General features: G+C 46.6%; 1 protein-coding gene across 2 annotated transcripts in view; it reads left to right on the top strand.

Moving 5' to 3' along the window:
• LOC119170774 (cell adhesion molecule Dscam1) overlaps positions 1-24,814 on the top strand; it is a 220,900-nt gene that overhangs the window by 127,138 nt on the left and 68,948 nt on the right. For both annotated transcript variants that reach the window (XM_075886711.1, XM_075886712.1), the window contains exons 6-8: positions 632-749; positions 6,924-7,102; positions 16,974-17,246. In XM_075886711.1, coding sequence (XP_075742826.1) covers positions 632-749; positions 6,924-7,102; positions 16,974-17,246 — 570 coding nt within the window. The remainder of the gene's footprint in view (positions 1-631; positions 750-6,923; positions 7,103-16,973; positions 17,247-24,814) is intronic.

Raw genomic sequence — 24,814 nt, forward strand, 5'->3', positions numbered from 1 at the left:
TTTTGGGTACCGCGCTGTATTATTATTTTATTTTTCGCCGCAGAACTTGGTGATATGGAGTAGCCGAGGCAATAGGCACCTCATCCTCTCCACAACAAAACAGTTAAAACAGAACAGAACAGAACAGTGCCTTGCCAAGCCTTCTCTTTAGTGCATTGCGTAACACTGGAGACATTCGTTTGATATTGATGCATGCTGTTTGTGCTTAAATAAAATTTTGTTATATGAAAAAAAATGAATAAGAGCATTGGATTCTGTACCGTGAAAGACTGAGCTTCAAGGGTGTAAACAAGCGCCACAGCCAACGTATGGTGCACGGCGAAGGTTCGAATGGCCTGCCAAAGAACACTGATATCTTTACAGACGGCGCATACTAAAGTGCGTGATTGCAAAATTACGAAATAATAATATAATGTACCGCAATATATAATACCTTAAGACAGTTGAAAAATTCTTCTTCGCTAATGTTAGTTACACTTAAACGCAGTTTAGCATATATAAAACTGACAGTTTCTAAAAATTGCCAGGGTGCTTCGACAGAAACATTAGGGATTATAACATCACATGGCTTTTTCAACATGTTTCATATCTTCTTCCTCTGACATGAAAAGTGTTTCTGGCTTTTTTGCAGATGCCCATGCTGTAACTCAAGTCAAGGTGACGCTTAGCCTCTCCGATGTATTAACGACTGTGGGAGCACACGTCGACTTGCCTTGTGTTTCACACGGATATCCACTTCCCCGTTACACGTAAGCGTTCAAATGGCTTAATTTGCACACTATAAGAGCTATTGGTGGATTCCATTAGATAACCTACCTTATCTGTGTACGTTTTCTAAATGAATGAGCTTTCTTTTTATATACAAGCTGACTTAATGCATCCAAAGGTATAGCCAATCCAAGGCAGACACAGGGAATGGTATGTAAACGCACCCACCCAGCGGTAACTTTCAAAAGCAGATAGTCTATCTACACGATCATTTGTATATACAGCCGACATAAGATGTTCAACACGACACGTGCTAAAAAGAAAGAATCGTAGATACAATAGACATCGTCATGCCACTCTGGCAAATACCATGTGTTTGGCTGCTAGTGAAACAAGTGGTTGACTAATGTATGCGTTGCCAAACTGAGCGACAAAGTTCAGTTCGGTTAGTACTGTAGTCTTTCAATAGCGAAGTACTTTATAGTGGAGCACTTCGCTCTCCGCAAGATCCTGTGATCGACGCTACGCCCAGTTCATTGGCGTAGCGTTGGTCACAGGATCTTGCGGAGAGATAAAGGTGGGACTTGGTACGAGAGGGATGGCTGTGCCTTGCCAAGCTGGGTGTGGGCAAAGGTTGTCGAAAGCGTGAATCAATACGAAGTACGCTATCAGGGCTTGGTGGAAAGAGTGAACCACTCAAAGGCGTAGGAATACGGGTGAGGGTGGGCCTCACCAAAAGGATATTCAGCTTCACGGAAGTTGAGCTGGCCGTTTTTTTTCTCGTTTCCCTTGTTTTCAAGAGAACTTGTTTGAATTGTTAAGCGGTTTATTGGCGGACACTCAGCGATGATTAACGACAGCGACAGTAAATGCGGGGATCGACTCTCTGCGCGAGCTGCTCTTCTTCTTGAGAAAAGGGCGACCCACTAGAAGGCGCTGAAGAGGACGACCCACTGTTCAAAGGCTTTACCACAACTACCCCGGGTACGAAAAGGGAGCCGCCTGGCGACCTAACAGGTGGTTACAATGCCAAAGAACACTGATATCTTTACAGACGGCGCATACTAAAGTGCGCCATCTGGTCGCCGACCACCCGACGACCACCCGACGGGTGGTCGTCGGGTGGTCATGGTAGGCCTTCAGGCGCTCCACGTTAACAATGTCGCGTCCTCGACGACGCATGTCCGAAGATGGTTCGATGGGTTCAATCAAGTAGTTGACTGGGGAAGTGCATTTGACGACACGGTAGGGGCCTTCGTACTTGGGCAATAGTTTTGAAGATAGGCCAGTTGCAGTAGTAGGGATCGAGAGCCACACGAGCGCTCCAGGGAGGAACGTGGGCGCAGTAGTGCTGGCGTCAGCGCGAATGACTTTTTGCCGCTCTTGATCATGCGCTGTAAATGTCCTTGCAAGCTCTCGACACTCTTCAGCAAGCTTGGCTGTAGCAGAAATAGGCGCCCACTCGGACGGATCTGGCTTGTACGGAAGTATAGTGTCGATGGTGTGCGACGGGTGCCTTCCATATAATAAAAAGAAAGGTGAAAAGCCAGTAGTGCTTTGAGGGGCGGTGTTATATGCGTAGGTGACGAAGGGTAGAATGTCATCCCAATTTGTGTGATCGGCAGCGACGTACTTGGAAAGCATGTCGCCGAGCGTACGGTTGAAGCGTTCCGTGAGGCCATTCGTCTGCGGGTGGTAAGCAGCAGTTTTGCGGTGAACAACGTTGCACTCTTTGAGAATGGCTTCGACGACTTCAGACAGGAAGACGCGGCCTCGATCACTGAGCAGTTCCTGAGGTGGACCGTGTCGCAGCATGAATCGTTGGAGCAGGAAGGAGGCCACATCGCTCGCTGTAGCCGCGGGGAGAGCGGCAGTTTCGGCGTATCGCGTGAGGTGGTCCACAGCAACAATGGCCCAGCGGTTACCAGCTGACGTTAGTGGAAGTGGCCCATACAAATCGATGCCAACGCGCCCAAACGGCCTGGCAGGGCAAGGTAGAGGTTGCAGACCTACCGGTGACAGTTGCGTTGAAGTTGCGTTATGCCAAATGGCATAACGTTGAACTCGTAGAAGCCGTCGGGAGTGACAAAAGCGGTCTTCGGTCGAGCGTCCTCAGCCATAGGTACTTGCCAGTACCCTGAGCGCAAATCGAGGGATGAAAAGAATTCTGCTCCTTGCAGGCTGTCAATCGCGTCATCTACCCGCGGTAGTGGATACACGTCCTTACGAGTGATCTTGTTGAGGCGTCGGTAGTCCACACAGAACCGCACAGAACCGTCCTTCTTCGTGACGAGAACGACAGGAGATGCCCAGGGGCTGCTAGAGGGGCGAATAACATCGCGGCGAAGCATGTCGTCGACTTGCTCGTTGATTGCACGGCGTTCTGTGGGAGATACGCGATATGGACGTTGCCGCAGCGGTGGCTGTGCGCCTGTGTCGATGCGATGCGTAACGGTGGATGTGCGGCCGAGAGAAGGTTGAGCGACATCAAAAGAAGAGCGGAATTCTTCCAACAGGCCCAAAAGCTGGGAACGCTGGCCCTGCGTAAGGTCGTCGGGTATGCAGGGACCGAATATATCATCGGATGATGAAGCAGATTTCGAAACAGCACCAAGCGTACAGGAACTTGAGCAGTGCATGTCATCGGGTTGATCCATAACTTGCGCGTCTTCGATGGGTTCCACGCTGCCGAGACATTCCCCTCGCACCAACGTAACGCTGTACGGAGATGAGTTCACAACAAAAATAGTGGTGCTGCCGTGAGTGAGTTGCACGGTCGCGAAAGGAACCAGCAAGCTTTTTTTTATGAAGACACGATGAGATGGCGAGAGGAGTGCAGCGGTGTCAGAAAGGCTTGCGCAGTATAGCGACACCGCAACAGACGAGTTTGCAGGCACTTGAGTGTCGTCCCTGACGAGTAACTTGCTTGCAGCGGATGGACTGTCGGCCGGCGTCAAAGAAGAGAATGGCGTGAGTTCTATTTCTGCTGGTGCGCAATGAATGATGGCGTCGTGGCGGGAGAGAAAATCCCATCCTAGGATGACGTCGTGAGAGCATGAAGAAATTATGATGAATTCGACCGCATACATCACGTCCTGAATCATAAGGCGGGCTGTGCACATCGCCGTAGGTTGAATACTTTGGGCGCTGGCTGTACGGAGGGAGAGCCCACAAAGCGGCGTGGTCACTTTGCGCAGTAATCGGCTAAGTTTTTCGTCCATCACGGATACGGCGGCTCCAGTATCAACAAGGGCATATGCACGAACGCCATCCACAAGCACGTCTATCACGTTCGACGTGCTTTCCTGAGGGCTTCCGCAGTTCGACAGCGTCGCAGCCCTTGCCTCGTGGACTGCGACGACTAGTTTTCCTGGTCGCCTTCGAGTGGACGTGGCCGCATTGGCGACAGTGAGCGACGTCGTGGAGATGGTGAACGGCGGGTAGACGGAACGGGGCGGGACGACGGTGACATAGGCGGCGGTTGGTCATAAGAGCGGCCTGACTGGCTGGGAAAGTTGTAGGCGACCTGCGGTTGCTGCACACGATTGCAATAGCGTGCTACATGACCGACGCAACCACAAGCAAAGCAGATGGGGCGATTGTCAGCAGTGCGCCATTGGTTTGCGGGTCGCATCCATGTCGCAGAACGCGATTGGCGAGCCGGCTGCTGATATGAGTGCATGGTAGGCGGCACTCGGGGCACGTGGGTGACGCCGACGTATGTAGGCGAGGCCGTTTCTCCAAAGGCCTGGGGCCTCGCGACGGTTTCGGTGTAATTTAGGGGAACAGTTGCAGAAATCGGTGGGGGCGGCCTTGCAACAACTTGGGCGTAGCTGAGTGGCACAGATGCAGGAGGCGGCTGGTGGTATTCAGGGACGACCTCCGCGATTTCCTGCTGAATGGCTCGGCGGAGCGGAGATAGAAGTGTGCTTGATGGCTGTTGAGCATGTTGTGGAGAAGCAAAAGCCAGTAGAGAGACCTGGCGGGCAACTTCCTCACGCACGAACGACTTGATTTCGGCGAGCAAGGTTGCGTGGTCAGGAATTGCTGACAAGGCCGAGAGATCAGCATCACGTGGTGGCGGTCGACGGGTCATCAAGCGCTGCCGCCGCAGCTCGTCGTAACTTTGGCATAACATGATGACTTCTGCCACAGTGCGGGGGTTCTTTGCCAGGAGCATGGTGAAGGCATCGTCGGCGATGCCTTTTAGAACATTCGTGATTTTGTCAGCCTCTGACATGTTCAGGTCGACTTTCTTGCACAAGTCAAGGATGTCCTCGATATAACTCGTGAAGGACTCGCCGGTCTGCTGGGCTCGTTCACGTAAACGCTGTTCAGCTTGCAGTTTACGAACGGCCGGGCGGCCGAACACCTCGACGACAGCGGTTTTAAAAGCGGACCATGTCGGGAAATCAGATGCGTGGTTGTTGTACCACAAGCCGGCCACACCCGCGAGATAGAAAAACAGGTTGCCGAGTTTACCTGCCTCGTCCCAATGGTTGGGGATGCTCACGCGTTCGTACATGGCCAGCCAGTCCTCGACGTCGGTGCCATCCGCTCCGGTGAAGACAGGAGGGTCGCGGATGCGGGGGACACCGGGACATGGCGTCGGCGTAGGAGGAAGTGTTTGCTGGGCGGCGTCTTGGTGCATGGTTGGAGGCACGGTACGGGATCGAAGTTCCAAGGGCATCGAATGCGGACCGAAGGTGTTTGAAGGGCAGAGCACTCTCAGCACTCTCCACCAAATTGTTAAGCGGTTTATTGGCGGACACTCAGCGATGATTAACGACAGCGACAGTCAATGCGGGGATCGACTCTCTGCGCGAGCTGCTCTTCTTCTTGAGAAAAGGGCGACCCACTAGAAGGCGCTGAAGAGGACGACCCACTGTTCAAAGGCTTTACCACAGAATAAAGAGATATTGGCATGTGCAATTGTTGCAGCGAATCGAAATGTGCCCACCAGTTCATGCCTTGCAAAGCTTGTTTCCATGTTATTTTAGCATCTGATTGTTGCATGCAACAACCATTTCGTCTTACTTTGCATGCACCATATGCTATTGTGATGCAATCACATGATGAAAGCTTTGTTGAACTTCTTTTACCGGAGAATATAATATATATAAGGAAATAAATAACTGCTTGATGTCGTCTTTGAATGGTTTTTGCCGGTGTAGAACTTCTATTTTGTCAATGACTATCTCTGTTGACACACAAGTCAGGAAACCCCTAACCTCACAAACCACACAGCTTCTATCTCAATCATAAAACGAACTACATAATATCAATCATTTGTCCCAATATCACTCACGCTCTGTTTGTATAAGTGTCAGTGTCACAAACGATCTCAGATGTACTCTTACGCTGTCACTGAACCAGGCCACTCTGTTAAGACTACCTGGTTTTCAACCGCTGATGGAAGGCGTCACTGCTAAGCCACTTTTTATACGAAATATGCCCTTGTACTCTGTTAGACAATAAATACAGACAACTACTCATACACGTGGTGGCTTTCGCACACCTATGTCAAGTACTACTAATAAGCATCAGTCAAAAACAGGACATCTATATCACTGGTAAATTTTCTTGCATCTAATATATTTAACGTTGTATTATGAGCGAACGTAGGTGTCCTGTATTTAAGTATTTTTGCTTGTATGTATGTTTGTGGTTCGGAACCTTCCAAGCATCTGAAGTGCACTATGTGTGTCCTCATGTTTTTAGTGTACAGATAACATTTCATCTAAACTATCAGAGTATTCAGAATATTGATGATACGCCCAGAATCGTTTAACAAGAAGGTGAGAAAGGCCGAGATAGAAAGCTAAAAATCAGGTTGACTACCCTTCCTCCGCTTTTCAAAAGTACACCTTGTCGAGTGTAGAGGTGGACATAAGCAGCCTTGCTATCAGGGTAATTGAATAGGACGTCAGAAGCATGAAATGACCGGAAACAGAATGATGAGCAAGATTGCAACACATTTTTGTATGAAGAAACTAGAAGGCATTGCAAGATAATGTATTTCAAATTTAACCATCGAAGTTTGCAGAATCACAGAAAATAAACTTTGATAAACAACCCCAGTATTTCAAGAAGTCCAGAAAACACGAAGACCTAACCACAACTAATATGTGCAGCGCTATGAGTGTCGCAAGCTTGCCAAATTGTATTAAAATGTTACACAGACTACAATTAAGGACTATAATTCGTGTACGCAGGTGGTACCACGAGGATCGCAGCGGCAGGCGCTTCGCCGTTGCCGAGTCTGACCGTCTCCAGTTTACCAATGGCGTGCTCAGCATTCTCGGCGTCAATGTTCTAGACACAGGCCGCTACACCTGCGTCGCCAGGAACAGCGCTGGAGAGCAGACCATTCAAACTGTGCTCTCAGTTGCAGGTAGGCACAGCTGCTTGCCACGTTACAATGCATTGCGGACAATGCCGTCTTTTAGAGAAATTTTAGCGTCAATTTGGAAGTACAAGCATGAGCCATAAATAATCTCTAAAAAACATCTTCATGACAACATGCTGAGGACTACATCCTTCAGGACTATACACCGTTTCATACATCAGGTGCAACGCTGTGGAAGCTGTGAAAGATGTTTGGCCAGCAAAACGTATAACTCCGAGCGTCTCGTAGTAGCTCGCGTGACATCCGATTAGTCCTGGTGCACCCTCACGTTTTTTAGGGGCCAAGCTCCTTATAGCGGCACCCATTCACCCCTCGTAGTCATAGTCGTAGTCGTAGTCGTAGTGTGTAACCAGTCTTACGTTTTGACCTGCAAGTTCGTGCCGGTGGGAGATTTCACCTGTGCGTTGTTGAACAATAAAAAATTCTTAGCGTGCGCGTTAACAAAAGCCGAATTCTCCTGTCTCTCATTCCCCATTAGCAGCCATTGGCATGTACAATGAGCACTATCTGACAAGAAATGGTTGCTACGTTGTACTCGCCGGGCGTAACCTCCTTCGTTTTAGAAGGGCTTAGCGAGCGTTGGGCCGCAGTGCCATCAATACAGTGAACTAGTATATACCATGAAGTCGAGGTGGTTAAAGGTGGGAAGTAGACACGAAGCGCAAGCCCTAAGAAAGTGTGTGTGTGCCACCTCTCGTTTAGTCCTTGGAATGTCTGCTAAATGGCGGTGCTTCTATATCGAGAATGTATGGTGAAAAGACGCCAGATGGTGGCACTTGGAGTGTTGTATACATGGACGAACGGACAGACAGACAGATGTATGGACGGACTCACTGATGGCTGCACCGACAGATGGATGCATGAACGGACGCAGGGACGGACGCTCGAACAGATGCACGCACGAACAGGCAAATGGACACACGGACGGTCACACAGACGGACGCATGAATGGACCGAAGCAAGAACGAATGGACGGACGAATGCTCCGCCCTACTCTCCATCATTTACTACGTGGATTTGCATGCTGCCAACTTTTGTGCTCCCCTTTGGCGCGACAAGCGAACAGAAGAAAACGGAGTGAGCGCGCGTACTAAACTACCCTGTGGTGTCCTATTCTGCAGTGACAGTGTAAGTCCAGGCCGCCGCTATCGTGATGTACCCAGAGTAAAAAGAGCCTGTTTGTAACGTCACGCGAAAATTAAGCTTTACAGCTATATAACAACAGACGTTGCATAGCGTTCTTGTATGTAGGCACGAAATATCTTCAATTACTTCTCACCCTAATAACGACAGAAAAATTAGGTTCTTGGTGGTAAGAAAATCAAACTACTTTTTTTCGCAAATGCATTGACTGAAAAAAATCTCGTTAGTTTTTGTGATGTTGCATATGATGTGTGAAACAGAGTATACCTACTTTGCGTTTTGGGTGCAATGTGACGGTAGCTGTCGTTTTTAAATAATATAGAGACGTACACAAATGCGAAATTCATCTCTCGAATTCAATAATTCTAGGATCACATGATCAAAAACACAAAGTTTAAATACGCTATTACGCGTGGGTGGGCATTGGTTTGAGCCCCTCAAAATTTTCACATGCAACTAACTTTTTGTGTATCTTCTTTTATACGCTGAAATATATTTGTTAAAATAAGAAACAGTTAGCGAAAATATTTTCGAGACACTTACTAGGTATTTCATTCTGAGCCGCCGCAATTACATCCAGAAACGTTAACGCTACTGTTCTGTTAGCTTATGCAGAACATGAAATGCCGCTTGACTTCACACCAACGAAAAAAAGTCAAGATTACTCAATGCAGTGGCATCACGACAATAATTTCAAATATAATTCATCAATGATGGTACTAAATATATTTTTAAGTATACCATGTTGGCGACGCTACACATGCTGCGAGAATCTGCAGGAAGTAGACCAACATTTGTTGGCTTTTTAAAGTCTACTCATTTGTGTGCTATCAGGTCATGGTGAAACTCGCAGTGGGCTCCTTGATAGAATATATATTACAAATTCCAGAACACACGATCAAGAAACTCCTACTTTACTTATAGTTCCACCACCTGACTACTTTAAAAAATTTCGTTCGCTTCGTCGTTAAATATAGACGTGCACTGGGTTGTCATTATCCTAAATAACGTAAGAGTCGTACAGTTGACGCATGCAACCCAAAGATGCGGCTTTCTTGGGAAGTTGCTATCAATTTTTGAACATCGCGAAGGCCAGTGAATTATGATTTTCTTAAACCTACTCAATGTGTCCTTCCCCGAAGGACATCGCTCCAACACTGCGGGGTGGATGAATCAATACTTAGCGAAGCAGTGTGGAAAGTTGGCGACAAGGCGCAAGGCCGCGAGTACATCTCACTTTTTTTAATAATATTTATATTGTAAAGCCAAACCTGAATAAAACACGCAGCCATCAAATGGCATTGGATGCTAAAGTGATAGTTACTATAAAGTATAATTACCGCCTAATCGCTTCATACAAATGCTAAACCAGGGAAAGCTGAAACGCGCAGACCCTGTGTTTAGCAGTGCGTTCAACCAGACGTGGAACTGAAACCTTCCGTAATAATTTGTTACATGTTCGTGCTCCTCAATAAGGTTAGACCACGTTTGGCTTGGGTTTACCACAGTGTTCATTTCACAAGCCGCACATTGTGTCTTGATTTATTGCGGTCATGCAGGAGTGGAAGTAGCGCTTAGATGCGTTTCAAAATTCGTTATTAACAGTAGTTGTTTTCGAGCCAGTAGCGGTCACATGTGTTGCAGCCGAAGCCAATGTGCCCTCGAGAAACTGCCGCCGGAAGTGGGCGTTCGCCTCGGCAAAGGCGCTCCCACAGTCATAACATTGACGCCGCAACGCCGCATAGTTGCAAGCGTTTGATAACGCGAGCTAATTTGGAGGCGTGGTTTGCAGGATAAGCCCACCATCGGTGCTTGCATTGCTATTCATGATTTAGAGCGGCTTGGAAGGCTGCTGCGTTATGCCACGCAATCGCAACCGGCACTCGGCTTCCCGGGCCCGTTTTCTTGCCTGGACAGTGCCATCGTCCGAGCGAATGCGAGCTTTCTCACTTTTCGACTGTCGGCGTTCTGCTCGAGTTGTCCGTGGCATATAGTTGTGGAAGGTTTCAGGAGAAAGTGTTGCACACGCACTCTGTGCCGCCACTTGCGACGAGACGCGCGACTTCACTCACAACGCAGCAACAAACGGCGCGCGTACTTGGGTACGCCGCTGCGACTGACGTAGCTGATAACGAAGCACGAAGCCAATGGAAACCGCTCGTGACACCGCTGACCAACGGTTTTCCGCTTTTCCTAGCCATTTACAGTTTCGGCTGTGAAAGGTCGGCTTCCAATCATACGCTGACGATCGAAGTGTCGCGTTTTCCAAATACTGGTCTATTGCAGCAGATATTCATACGCTAGCTATATGTATCTTTATATTCGTGCAAATTCTCTCTGCGATTTAGTATCTGCTTCTTTGCATATTCATGCAAAACATTTTTCAGGCCCCTATAATTTTGTTAAGGCCGCATTTGTACGAAACGGTCCAAAGAGACGACTTATCGTTAGTAATTTTGTGGAGATGTAATTAGCAAGGCCTCTTGGGTTGAATGAATTTTAATGTACGAATTATCCAAATTCACACTTCTAGTGAGCTTTTTGAAAGTATCAATAACAAACAATGCGGCACTGGTTCTAAGGCGGCAGCGAAACGCTGAATGGGTTCTGCTAAAAGCAGACTACAACGTGCGTAAATTATTGCAATTATTGATTCCTGGAAAGGATGCACGTGATAAAGAAAGAACACATCAGATCTTCTGTCGGTAGAGCATTGTGGTTTATGTACCCATTGCCAATTTCTTTCGTGTTAGTGTGAGGATCAGAAATAGGAACGCAGAATATGTAAGTCATAAACATAAAACACGCGACAAACATGATGAACTCCGTTTTATTCTTTAACCAGCTTTCCTCATAAGGAAGAAACATTCGTTCATATGTCTAATCGAACAGAATTTTCCCTCGTAAGGATTGACGAAAAACACCACGGATTGATTGGTGTTCAGTACATAATAAAGTGTGAGCTAACTTATTGCAAGGTAACCTAATATTTAGAATTTACCGATGCTTTCGGAATAACGATAATAAGAAAGACTTCTGCGTATTTGTTTTACAAGACGGCAGAGTGCATTACGGCAGAGTGCATTTTGGGCATTGGAATAATTTGCGTTATTGGTGAACGAATGGTGAAATTACATTGTAAGTCAAATTATAATCGAATATTGTTGAAGGGTATAAGTAAAAGTACTGAACATCATCTCGGCTTCTGCCTATACACGATACGTTTACCGTCAGTTGCAGCTGTTGAAAAAAAAAAAAATACGGGACGCTATGGCATGGCGACAGCTTTCTGTGGAGGGGTATTTGCTTCAGCTTTTTTTGGGTGCGCAAGTGTGTTGATATGAGATCCACTCTTTTATAATCTTATATACAAAGCGCGAAAAGTACACAGTGGACAAGGTAAAGACGAGGAGAAATGCTAACTTCCAGCTATCATTTATTAAAGCAACGAGCACTTATGTAGCTGCCGCATGAGATAACAACCATATCAGTGAAAGCATTAAAGTGACAAAACAAATTGAAACCAAATGGCAGTTGGAATAGTCGGGAAGAACCCGTGCCGGTTCTTTGAAGGAATGCTGACAATAAACTTGGAGACATACACAACACTTAGGAGATATAAAATGCAAACGTAGCCTATAAAGTATTTAAAGTGAATTTTAAAGTGCACATCGCGCAACTGAGTGAGATGAGGAGGCCTTCACGACCGACAACAACGCAAGGGCAATGCTAACAGACCTACTTCATGACTATGTGTTAGCTGATTGGTGGCGCGCGCCTTGCGGTTGCACTACGTTTGATTGCCTCCTCCACGTCTGCGGCTTCGCGCGTGCTGACTGCCAATGCGGCGCCCGTTCGCGCACGCGGCGCTCCCGTCACAGTTTTGCGTGTTCACGTGGGCAGCTGTGTTTATCTTTCGCCGGGAACTCCTCCTGCCTAGATTGGTGCTTTTGGAAACCGAAACTGAGACTGGGCGCCTTAAAAATCTCTCTAAATAAATACCGTCCCGCACTCGCGCAGATGAGATTTCATGCCGGGATAAGTGGGTCATAAGCCCACTATTATAAAAGAAAAGCAACGTGCGAAATTTCGTATTCTGTTTTCGTCGAGTCATGTAGTTGTTTTGCATTGCGAGAGCAATTGTATATATATATATATATATATATAGAGGCGCAAGAAAGAAAAATTTTCCAGACAAAAGCTCCGTCGTGGAGAATTGAACTTGAGACCTCTGTTTCGTGATTGCGACGCGTTGACCACTCAGCCACCGAAAATGATTGATTTGTGGGGTTTAACGTGCCAAAACCACCATATGATTATGAGAGACGCCGTAGTGGAGGGCTCCGGAAATTTTGACCACCTGGGGTTCTTTAACGTGCACCCAAATCTGAGTACTGAGTACACGGGCCTACAACATTTCCGCCTCCATCGGAAATGCAGCCGCCACAGCCGGGATTTGATCCCGCAACCTGCGGGTCAGCAACCGAGTACCTTAGCCACTAGACCACCATGGCGGGGTCAGCCACCGAAAAGAAATTCATTAAACGTTCAAACGGCAAGCTATGTATATCTACTACTTATCGCAGGTGCTGGGCATCTCGGGGGAAACTACTATCTTGTTTTCAGCATTAGCAGCAAGATGGTGCTATGAGCACACGTTATCAGATTGTCACGACGCAGCGGCGCGCACTCTCATCTTACACGCGTATTTTGCCTCGCGGAGAGAGGACGCTTTCGCTTACCTCGTGGTGGGAACAATCGTACGAATGGAACTTTCACTGGTTATGGGGCGCAAAATAGTCATTGCACTCGTAGCACAGTCGCCGTTTGCAAAAAAGGCGCGCTTTTCAGACACAGCGAAGTAATAATAGATACGCTTATTCGCGTTCATCTGTACCTGTGAGTACGGTTCGTGCGTCATTTGTGCGTGAGCAACACGGGGCATGTTTCGATCTGCTCGCCATTATACGCGTGACCTTGCAGTTCCTCGCTATCGTGATCATCACCTTTGCGGCAAAGCTGTGACTTCTTTTATGATCGTAATCGATGACTAGTTGATGCAGGATTCATTCGCTAACACCACCACCTAAATGATGAGCCTAGCGCTAGTGATAGGGTGAGTAGCCAACAAAGTCGTTTCGTCAAATAACGGCTCACCCTAACGATAGCAATGGGTTTATCACTCGTTCGGCGGCAAAAGCAAATGAAAACGGCGTTAGTAAGCTATCTGTCACACTGAAAAAAAAAACTGGGTTATTTGAATGGACCCGCGCGGGTTTGTCCTGCGTAGCTTCACTGAAGTTTGGCTTGAGTGTTATAACCCTCGCGCTTTGCTTGGTATGGTTGTCATATAATGTGACCGCTACTTTTTTCTGCGTTGCTTTATAAATGATAGTTGGAAGTTAAAACAACAGGCCACTTTATATACGAAGTGTCTCTTGACCGGAAGGGTACCAGAATCCTTGAAGAACGCCAACTTCATTTTCATCCATAAAAATGGAGACTTCAAATACATGAAAAATAACAGGTCATTCAGATTACTGTTTGTTCTCTACAAAATATTTACAAAAGTTATAGCTAATAGAAGTAAGGCAACATTACACCTAATAAACTAAAGGGCCAAGCAGCATTTCGCACAGGCTTTTTCACAATACACCATATTCATACTATCAATGAGGAAATGTAGAAATGCGTGGAATTCAATAAACACCTATACAAGCTTTCATAGATTACGAAAGTTGTTTGACTAAGTTGAGACATCAGCAGTAATGCAGGCACTACGGAATCAGAAAATTCATGAACTCTACATAAACATACCAGTAGAAATCTGTAGTGTATCAACAGCTACCATAGTTCTCTATAAAAAGAGACAGAACTTCAATAGAGAATTCTGTAAGCCAGGGGCCACGACCTCTTCAATGGTGTTCACCGCGTGTTTGCAGGAGGTTTTCAGGGCCCTAGATTGGGAAGAGTGGAGGCCAAGAGTTAATGGAGAGTATATTATTAACCTGCTATTCAATGATGACATTGCCTTGATGAGTAACTCAGGGGGCAAATTACAGCTCATGATCACTGAACTGGACACGGAAAGCCGAATAGTAAGTATCAAAATTAATATGCACAAAAATCGACTTATGTGCAGCAGTCTCAGCAGAAAACAGCGCTTTGTGATACTTGGAGAGATGCTGGAAGTTGCAAAGGAATATAACTACTTAGGACAGCTAGTAACCACGTAGCGGATTCATGAGAGTAAAACAACTAGGAGAATAAAGATGGGGTGGATCATATTCTGGAATCATTCTGAAATTACTCATAGTAATCTGCCACTAATCCTACAGAGGGACGTATATAACAGCCAGTACTTACCTACGGAGCGGAATCATTGAGCGCGATGCAGTGAGCGATGGAAATTTTGCTGGTACTTACCTACGAAGCAGAAACCTGGAGGCTTACAAGGAAGATGCAGCCTAAGTTGAGGACGATGCAGGGAACGATGGAAAGGAAAATGATAGGGGTAAGCTGAACAGACAAGAAGAGAGCAGAGTGGAACAGGGAAAAGCCGGGGGGATGATGATGATGATGATGATGATGATGTGTATGGTGTAACGTCCCAAAACCATCATATGATTATGACAGACTCCGTAGTGGAGGGCTCCGGAAATTTCGACTACCTGGGGTTCTTTATCGTGCAACCAAATCTGAGCACATGGGCCTACAACATCTCCACCTCCATCAAAAATGCAGCCGCCGCCGCCGTGATTCAATCCTGCGACACGCGGGTCAGCAGCCGAGTACCTTAGCTACTAGACCACCGCGGTGGGGCACAAACCAGGGTGAAGGATATAGTTTAAATCAAGAAGGAGAAAGGAACATGGGCCGTGTACGTAACACGCAGCTAGAATAACCACTGGTAACTAAGCGCTGCTGACTAAATTCCCAGAGAAGGCAAACGCACCAAGGCGAGATGGAAAGTTAGATGGGCCGATCAGATTAAAATGTAAGGGAGGATAACGTGTCAAAGGAAAGCACAAGACCGGGTTGATCTGCGGATTGAGGAGAGGCCTTTGCCCTTCGATGGGCGTAGTCAGGATGAAGATCATGATGAGTTGGAAGCTAGCATTTGCTCTCGTCATTCTCCTCTCGGCTGTATGCTTTTCGCGCTTCACGTTTAACATTATCGAATATTAACAGCCCTCTCCCACACCTTGATTCCACTCTAGTGAGCAGCGCTACTCCAAACGTCTGAACGGCTAACAGAGGGAGTACGGCAGCTAGTCGTCTTCATAGGTCGCCCCCACCCCTTCCCCTCTACATAAAAACAAAAAAAAAATGTTTGGTTACCTACAAACAGCTGAGTTTTACCTGCGTGTCGAGGCGATCCCTGTTTTAACGCGATATTGTTGAACAGCTCGTTTTGCGGAAATTACGGCGTCGGCGTCTGTGACGTTCGTTGTGAGCGAAAAACAATCCTGTTTTGCATGGCCGAGAAACTGAGGTAGATGTGTGTGGAATGCATAATAAATACTCTAGTTCGGAGTGGGCATTGAAACCGGGTAGTTCGCGTGGCAAGCGGGTCTTCCACTACACATCCACGCACCCTGCTTGTGAATACTGGTAAAATACCTTCCTCTGCGTGAAAATGAAGGGAAAGTAACATGAATACTTTACAAACACATGCGTACTATATACGCGCTATATATTACAACGAAAAATATTGCAGTAATAGAACACGGTACTAGCGTACATTGCCATCGGGGGCCAGAACATGCTATCACCATAATGAGTTCATGGTTTAAAGCCTTCTCACTCACTGCAAAAGGCACACATGTCATTGCACAAACTCCGGTAAGGTGACGTAGTAGGTGCGTGGCAAGCTCGAAAATATACCGCGCTATCTGTTTGAAGTACGCACTAGAGGCAAGATATCACGATTGCATTCAACTTTTAAAGACAACCCTTAAGGATGCCCCGATTTTCTTAACAATTTGTGCAGTATAGTTGTGACGACTGCACACCGTTAGCAAGTGTTCATAAAGCTGCTCTTAAAGCGATTTCCGCATGAGGGGAAGAACTCTCCAAAACGTCCGTGCTTTCGTTTCTGAGACAAAGAAGGACTTGAAAATTTTCTCATGTGTCTTTTGTTTTACGCGAAAAGATGTCATAATTTTCTTTTATGTAATCGTACGCTGGCTATTCAACCCGTAAGCCAGTGAAACTTTTAACGAAAGGTCTAATGTAACAAAGGAGGGGAGGGGGCGTAATGAAGGAGGGGAGGGGGGTGTAATGGATATTGTGACACCCCTAATGGGTATACACCACTTGTATAGATACCGCCTTGAGAGTTTTGTTTTGCACATGCCTATTTTTCGCATGTTTGTGACTTCCCTAAGAGTGAATGAAATATCTCTACGCAAAGAGCAGAAGTAATTCCGCTTTGCATAGCTGTGATGTACGTATGATGTGTCAAGAAAAGGGGGAGCTGTTCAAGATAATATATTCATTGCTACCTTCCACCATGTGTTACAAATAATGAGTGCCACAGATAGATGTGTAACACTATACTAGAAATATAGAGCCACTAGACTAGAACCCACGGGCGTAGCTTGTGTACACACACCAATGTCTTACACCAACCAAACAACAAAGCTTTCGCATCCTAGCAGCTTGCTTAGCTGATGCCTCTTCTTCTTTTCTTTCCTGTCTTCGAACTCAGTACCTCTCAGAGCGCGGCTACAGCCCGAGCTGCAGACCGTGGCCATAGGCTTACCGGCCGAATTCAACTGCACCGTGGACGGGCAGCCGATCAACCGAGTCGCATGGAGAAAGGATGGTGCACCAATTCTTCCGGACGGACGCGTCGAACTGCTCGCCGAGCACAGGCTACTCCGCATCCGGACTGTGCGCCGTGAAGATGCCGGCATGTACCAGTGTTTCGCGGCTAACGACCATGACTCTTGCCAGGTGGCAGCAAGGCTCAAGCTGGACGGTGAGTGTCGCTATTTATTTATACACAGTTCTGCTGCTTCTTTCTGTGAAAGTCTCGTGGGACGCACAATGAGAAAAATTCACAATTAGTGCTCCTTTAAGGGCCTGCTGTACCGTTACTTGACCGTGACGAGGACGTGGACAGCAGTCAGCAAAACTCTACATTGGGATGAACCTGTGCCCGCAGTGCTATGCCTGTCATGCGAAAAAGTGCACTTACATTGGTATGGGAGACTCAAATTGAGTGGTCCTCCTGATTGCATAGCACGGCCATAAATAATTAAAAAAACTGTGCCGCGTCACCAAACAGAGAATAATAAGGACAAAAAACGGCGTTTCTAGAGTTTTTAAATCCTAGTCTATCACGTGAGAAACACGTCTCTTTCACCGCAGTAGATCAGCTTGGTGCCACAAGGCGCACAGAAATCGTACCTGTTTGCAGACTCTTCATCGAAGTTTTAAGACGTTACCGCTAAAGTTGGTCTGTGGACGAGTGCGTAATTAGAATACAAGTTGTGCTACGTCAAGCAGACGCCATGGCCAATTTTATTGTGCTCTTTCGCTCGACAAAGGTGTACTGTGGTGCAAATGACTAATACTATCAAAATTTATTAAATCAATGCCAGAAAATGTGCTAGCGCTGTCACTTCTTATTGTAATTGTAGTGACGTTACCGCTGCTTATGTAGCAATTTATGGCCACCCAAATTCAGGAGCGCAGCACCACCGCGGTGGTCTAAATGGCTCAGCTACTAGGCTGCAGACAAGCAGGTGTCCGGATAGAATTCCAGCTGTGGCGGCTGCAATTTTGATGGAGGCGAAAATTCTTTAGGCCCGTGTGCAAAGATTCGGGTACGCGTTTAAGAACTTAAAGTTGTTAAAATTTTCAGAACCGTCTACTACGGCATCTATTGTAAGCATATGGTGGTTTTGGGTCATTAAAATCTACATTAAAATCAATTAGGAAGCACAGCTCCAAGTCCCAAGTCTCCCAGCAAAAAAAAACAGGTCAGATATCCGTTTATACATTGTAGCTAAATTAAAAGTCAAATCAAGCGAACAATTTAAGACTTTTCGTTGAACTAAATGCCCCTTGTTTTTCTGCTTCAGTTTCTAACCGCAGTGTTGATAAACACACCTGTGTGGGTCATGAAATTTTCGCATGCACAATTCTGCGCCACGTCTTCCTTTTTTGTCTCATCATTGCATGCAGTAGTCCTCTATCGTGATGTTGTTATGGGAAAAATAAGCTTAATCGGCACACACAAAGCAAACTTGGTGGTACACAAGACGACACCCAGCTCACAGGGTCTGTCAACCTCGCCTTCTTGCCTGTCCTCTTCGTGGTTTTCATCCGCCCTCTACACGATCTCTCGGCGGCTGGAGCGCCGACCTTGTGGTAATCAGGAGGAGCTGGAGTTATATGGCTTGAGCTGCGCAACGTGCACTACGTCAGCTCGAGTGTGAATGATGGCGGTGTCCGCATGGATTGCATCCTAGGTGACGTCAGTCACCTGGCTTTAGATGCGATAAGGGCCTGAAAAACTAGAAAGTCACTTCTCCGAAAGTCCAAGCCGGCGTGAGGGGGGCCAAAGCAGGACCAGATTAGCGGGTGCGAAACACACATTACGATGGTAGGTGTCATATAAGCTGTTCCGATTGTTCTGGGAGTTCAGTAGTTGTCGTCAAGCAATTTGTCGCTCCTCTTGGGCTTTCGCTAATACGTCCCGAGCCTACTCAGACGCGTCGTTAAATCCGGTCGGCAGAAGTGTGTGAAAAAAGAGTGCAGCATCACGGCCGAACAACAAAAAATTTAGAGAGAACCCTGTAGTGTCGTGTCGAGACTGATTGTACGCGAATGTGACAAATGGTAACACAGTGTCCCAGTCGCAGTGGGCGGCGAAGACATACATATATGGAGAGCGTATTAGTAATAGTGCGATTGAGGAGCTCCGTTAGACCATTCTTTTGAGGCTGGTAAGCAGTCAAAAGCTTGTGTTTAGTGGCACAGGAGCGAAGGAAGTCATCAACCACTTTAGAAACGAAGAAGCTGCCTCGGTCGGTAAGAAGCTGAAGAAGGGCGTGGTTGTGTAGGATGACGTTCTCCAGGAAGAAATCGGCAAAATCAGTTGCATAGCTTGTTGGAAGAGCCCATGTGATAGAGTGTGGGGTAGTAAAATTGGTTGCTACTGAAATCCACCGATTTCTTGCAGCTGACGTAAGAAAAGGGCCAAGCAAGTCAACGCCGACTATATAGAATAGGTCTGTTGGGATATGAGTGACTGAAGTCACCCGCAGGAGAAGAGTCTTTGTTTTTTCCACCAATAGGTCGTGAAAGTTTAGAATATTTCAACACAACAACACAAGAGTAAAAGCTCCAACGTCGTCTTCCTCTAAAAAAAACAGCCGAAGCTGCTGCTCGTGCTGCCCGCTTCGTGCTCAACTGTTTTGCCATCGGCTAATAATCATGACAACGTGAACGAACTCAGAAGTGCGATGTGCTGCTTAGCATTTGTATTGCCATCCGGTATTACCGCCTTGTCAACAGCGCCGAGAGTGTTGATACTCCGTAACTTGCGTGGTGCGGGGTATCTTAAAGTAGTTTTTGTTTTTAGATGGACGTATCAGCGTTCAGAACCAAACATGCTCGCCAGGCTCATAATGGGCGTGCCACCGTCGAAGGCATGAAACACGGCTGTTAGTCTTTGCTGACTCTTTGTGCGTAGACAGGCAAGTTGGCTGGCTTCACCCGCCAAGGTAAGCGTTGACATCGAGGTTTTTTTGTTCGGTCACGTTAGGTAACATGGCAACGAGCGTCGTCGCAGGGCCCTTTGGGTAAACCAACTTGTATGGCGTCATCTACGTCGTTTCTTGCGTGCTTGTGTTGTATGCGAAGCACAGGTATAAAGAAATGGCGCACCATTGCTTGTGTTTGACTACGGTGTACGCTGCCAGCATGTCGGCGATGGCCTTAATTGGACTCTCCATGAAGCCATTGTTTCGTGGGTTTTCGGGCACAGTGAAGGGATAGTTTGCTTCGCTATATTGCAAGATCACTTAACTCCTGAGTAAGGTCAGCCTTGAAAGCCGTGCCTCTATCAGTACCTGGAACTTCCGGGGCATCATGACGCAGCACGAATACTTGATGGCGTTGCTAACGCTGCCACTAGGGCAGCTAGAGAATTTGTTTCGGCGGAGTGTGTGGGGTTATGAGCAGCTACGACGATCCACTTGTTTTCGACAACAAACCTCGCGAACGTCAGGAATGGCCCCCTCCGGTAAGTTTATACCTATTTGCTGGAACGGTGAGCAAGATAGTTTGGTGGGCTACAGAAGTCACGATGGAGTTGTCAGTGATGTTGTGCGTAGCTGACCATCCTGGAATGTTAGGACTTAATAAGTAAGATCTGCGGTTAGGCATGGCCAGTTGTACTTTCTCGCATCCTTGCGAGCATGCGACAAAAAAGTGGTGGCAAGCCCTCGTGTCGTGTCGTTGTGAAGAGCCTGCAGATCTTTTTGTTGCCGTGCTGAACATTAAACAAGAACGCAATGGACCCGGGCTGAAGAGGAATTCTTCTTTGCAAGCATGTTGCTGCATGTCATTTTTTTCAAAAAAAATGACGCCACTCTTTGGCTGATTACCATTGGAAAAAACTGGTCTTGTCCTAGAGGTATTCCACTAAGTCCCTGAGTTCCGGGTCGGTTGGCTGTTAGACAGAGAACTCGTGGACATTTATGGTTCCCAACGAGCAGTGATCATCCCGGTCATCCTGCTGCAGTGTTTCGACGTGGGCCCGAGAGAGGCAGTCAGCAATGCAGTGTTGTCTTTTGAACTTCGCGTGGAGTTCTCTAAGTCACAGACATGACCATCCAAGGTGACCTGAAGGGTCCCAGAAGTTAGCCAGCCAAGACAAGCCATGGTGATCACTCACCAGTTTGCAAGGCCTGCTCCACCGTGCGAGGTAACCAGAAGGATCCTTCTACACAGGGCATGTCGTCGCTGAAACTTGTAGGGGCGAAGCTCCTTAAGGCGTCACCTGATTGTCCTCTGTATACTAACCAAGTCTTTCAGGTATGTGCCATAGGGGAGTTTAGTTATTGGAATGTCAGAGCGAGATGGTGGTGCTTAGAGTGTTCACTAGACCAACGGACATACAAACAGAAAGATGGACAGAGCATGGACGGACAGATTGACCCACGGTTGCACGGATGGACAGATGCACGAACGGGCGGAAGGACGCTTCGCCCCACTCAGAATCATTCAGTCCGTAGGTATGCTGCGATTTTTTGATGGTTTCACCTCGTAAAGTTAGAGGGTGAAATTCGACTCTAGCCCAGATGATGTCAATACATTTCTATTAGGTGTACAATAGTTAAAACGTAACATGTGAAACGGCTGGCTGGCCTAGATTCTTCTATAAAGAATACTGGTGGGTAGGTTGAAATGGTGTTTAGGCGCAGCGAAACTCCGTGAGCAACAATCCACTATTTTCGCGTAGTGGCTCAAATCACCTTTACGCTCGTTATTGATGCTTATAAGTCATCCTTTTGACAGGATTTGGCGTGGCCGGGGCCAGGCATTGCTTAGAAAAAACACTGAAGAAAAAAACATACTTGTAGCAGACAAAATCGATATCCGTTGGCCCACGCTGGGAAATGTGTTTTTCTTCCACAAAATATTTTTATTTATTATTGTTCTTTGGCTACTTAGCCACCACTCAGCTGTTGCAGAGGACGTCCCTGTTTTTTGTCCTTCTGTTTGGACACACGTGTTATAGTACTTTTCTTCACGCAACGATCAGTTTCCTCGTATACGACTGTGCTCCACAGTTCTTCTATATTAAAACTTTGGGAATAATGTTTTGGCTTCCCGCTCTTCGTAGCTTCACCCCGTCATTGTGCACCCACAGTCGTTCTGGTATTTGCACACGATGACTTACTTTGAATGTGTTGTTTGAAACAAGAGTGCCTAGGTGCACTTTTGTACTAAAATTTGTTTCCTGTATATTTTGATCCACGTTCTTCTCTAGAGAATTATTTTATTCTTCTTTTTTTCTTTTCTTTTCCTTGGTTTTCTCGTTTTATATTTGCGTCAACCCTCACTCTTTGATGATTGGAATCGGACGCACATACATTTCAGGTCGCTATTCTTAAAAAGATTATAGCGGATCTTAGTCGCCGTGCTTTGCCAAAGCGAAACCAAAAAAGGCAGTGCTCACAATGACTCTAACGTGAAACCGGCGTGGTGCCCAGCGGTATTCCTAAGCAGCGGTGTGATTTTGACACCAAGGGAATCATTCATTTTGCCTCACCACACACTGAATGAGACGCGGTCCGGAATTTTTCGCACATTTTTATTTATTTTGTGCATGTTCCAGATGACATTGTCGCGCTACCTTTTCACATTTGAAGCCGCATGCAGTGGGAGAAAAGCGTACTTTACGCTGCATTTCACCGCAAAATCATGATTAAACGTCTTTGTTGGCTGCAATAAAAGGTGGATGACATTTTATTTCAGCAATAAAGAAACAAAGCTTCGAAAGGTGGCTTTTACAAACGTTTGCATCTACAAATATTGATAAAAAGAAAAAAACAAAGCTTTGGAAGGCTGCTTTTGTAAGAATTTGTTTCTACAAATATTTAAGAAAGAGTTAACGTGTGGCGTAATGGAAGGTGTGAATGTAATGAGGCCTTTCTGGGCACACAAAGCGCTTAGTGGGCACCAAGTTTATTTGTGCGGGAGCCATCTTGTACGAGTCATGCACACGAGGCTGCTACTGCGTCATTTATCAGCCTTGCATTGCTGACACTAGTTATTTATCTGGATGCACCACAAGACGCTGTTTGTAACGGTGACAAACGGATCTTTGTTTCATCACACTGCCGAGCTTTTGTTCCGAACCGACACAAACCCAGTGCCACACTCGTGCATCTGCATTAAAGCGAGACCGAGCCCAGCCACACGAATATTCAATGCGCTATGGCATATTACAGGCACCCGGGGTTTGCAATAAGTTATGGTGGGCCGCGCTACAAATGTGCCACTCTTTTCCCCCCACCTTTACTTTCTGATGATGATGATAGATTTTAGTGGCGCAAGGGCAACTCAGGCCAAAGAGCGCCAAACACACGGTTTTTGGTAGATTTGGTTATAAAAAGTCTACTTAGGGTGGCAAGAATAAAATAGTAGTGTATAGGACTTAGGTGTAGTGACCAAGTGTGATGGGTTTAAAATGGGCTATGCTTATGGGTTTTACAAAGTCATGCCGTGCTGTCAACAGTCCTTGTCAAGACAAGGAGTGCATGCTGCATAACATTTGATAAAAAAAAGTCTCAGCGGTTCCCTCAGGATTGAGAGGAGGTTGAGATTAGTGAGAATATGTTATGGGATGTAGGAAGCCTATACTAGCTAAAAACTTTAAGACTACTTTTGGGGGGAACAAGGAATCATCTCCAAGAAAAAATTGTGGATGAGGCAGAATGTGACATTTGTACAGCTTTGGAAAGTGACACAGTCTTTCTGATTTGAGGTACGGACAGATAATTAGAACGTGAACGACAGACAGCACATCACCACATTTTGCACAATGTGGTGCTGGAGAGTTGTTTAAAAGGTGCGAGTGTGTTGCATGTGTATGACCGATCCTGAGTCTGCACAGTGCAACCACTTGGTGCCTGTTACGTTTTTCAGTCAAATATCTTCCTATTCTTGACTTTACTAAGTGCAGTTTGTTTGCTATTGCTGCGTTCCATTCTTCTTGCCATTGTCTACGCATTCGGAATTCGATGAGTGGCCTCAGGTCCTCATACGGGATGGTGTCTACGTCAACTGATGGGCGAAGCGCTGCTGACTTCGCAAGTTTGTCCGCTATCTCATTGCCAGCAATGTTGCAGTGTCCCGGAATCCAGCATAGCGTGATTTTGAGCTTAGATTTGCGGGCTGACATGATGCATTTTAGAAGTGTATTAGTAACTGGGTTTTTGAGTATCTTAGTGGAGGACAGCGCAGTCACAGCACTGAGAGAATCTGTGCATGATTGAGGCAGGTTCTTTCTCCTTTAAAACGTGCGTTACAGCTTAAAGTATGCCATAGCATTCTGCAGTAAATATACTGGTATGCTCGTTCATTGTTCTAGATTTAGAGAAAGCGGGACCATGTGCCGCACATGCGACTGCGGAGGACTTGGAGGCATCAGTATAATATTCAGCACACCTCTATTTGGCCTGCAGGTACTTGAAGTGTTGATCGATTGCGACTGGGTGGCCATTTTTTCCTACCTCTAGGAATGACAAGTCAAAATCGATAGCCAGCATTTCTCATGGCACAACAGTGTCCTTGTGAGAGGTTCGTTGAAGATTGGAGACCGGTATGTGCATATTTTCCAGGTGTGAGGCCACTCTGAGGGGATACGGTGGCGTAGCTGATGGTAGCCTCAAAAACAGGAGGGCGTTTGATGTATCCTGCTATAGCGCACGAGCTGGGTGGTTGACATGAGAAAGCACCTTGGTGGCATACGTGACACTTGTAAACTGACGTCGCCGTTATAGTGACCACCGGTCTGTCTCAACA

This window comes from Rhipicephalus microplus, chromosome 2 (assembly GCF_043290135.1).
Source record: "Rhipicephalus microplus isolate Deutch F79 chromosome 2, USDA_Rmic, whole genome shotgun sequence".
In the NCBI taxonomy this organism is placed as follows: Eukaryota; Metazoa; Arthropoda; class Arachnida; order Ixodida; family Ixodidae; genus Rhipicephalus; species Rhipicephalus microplus.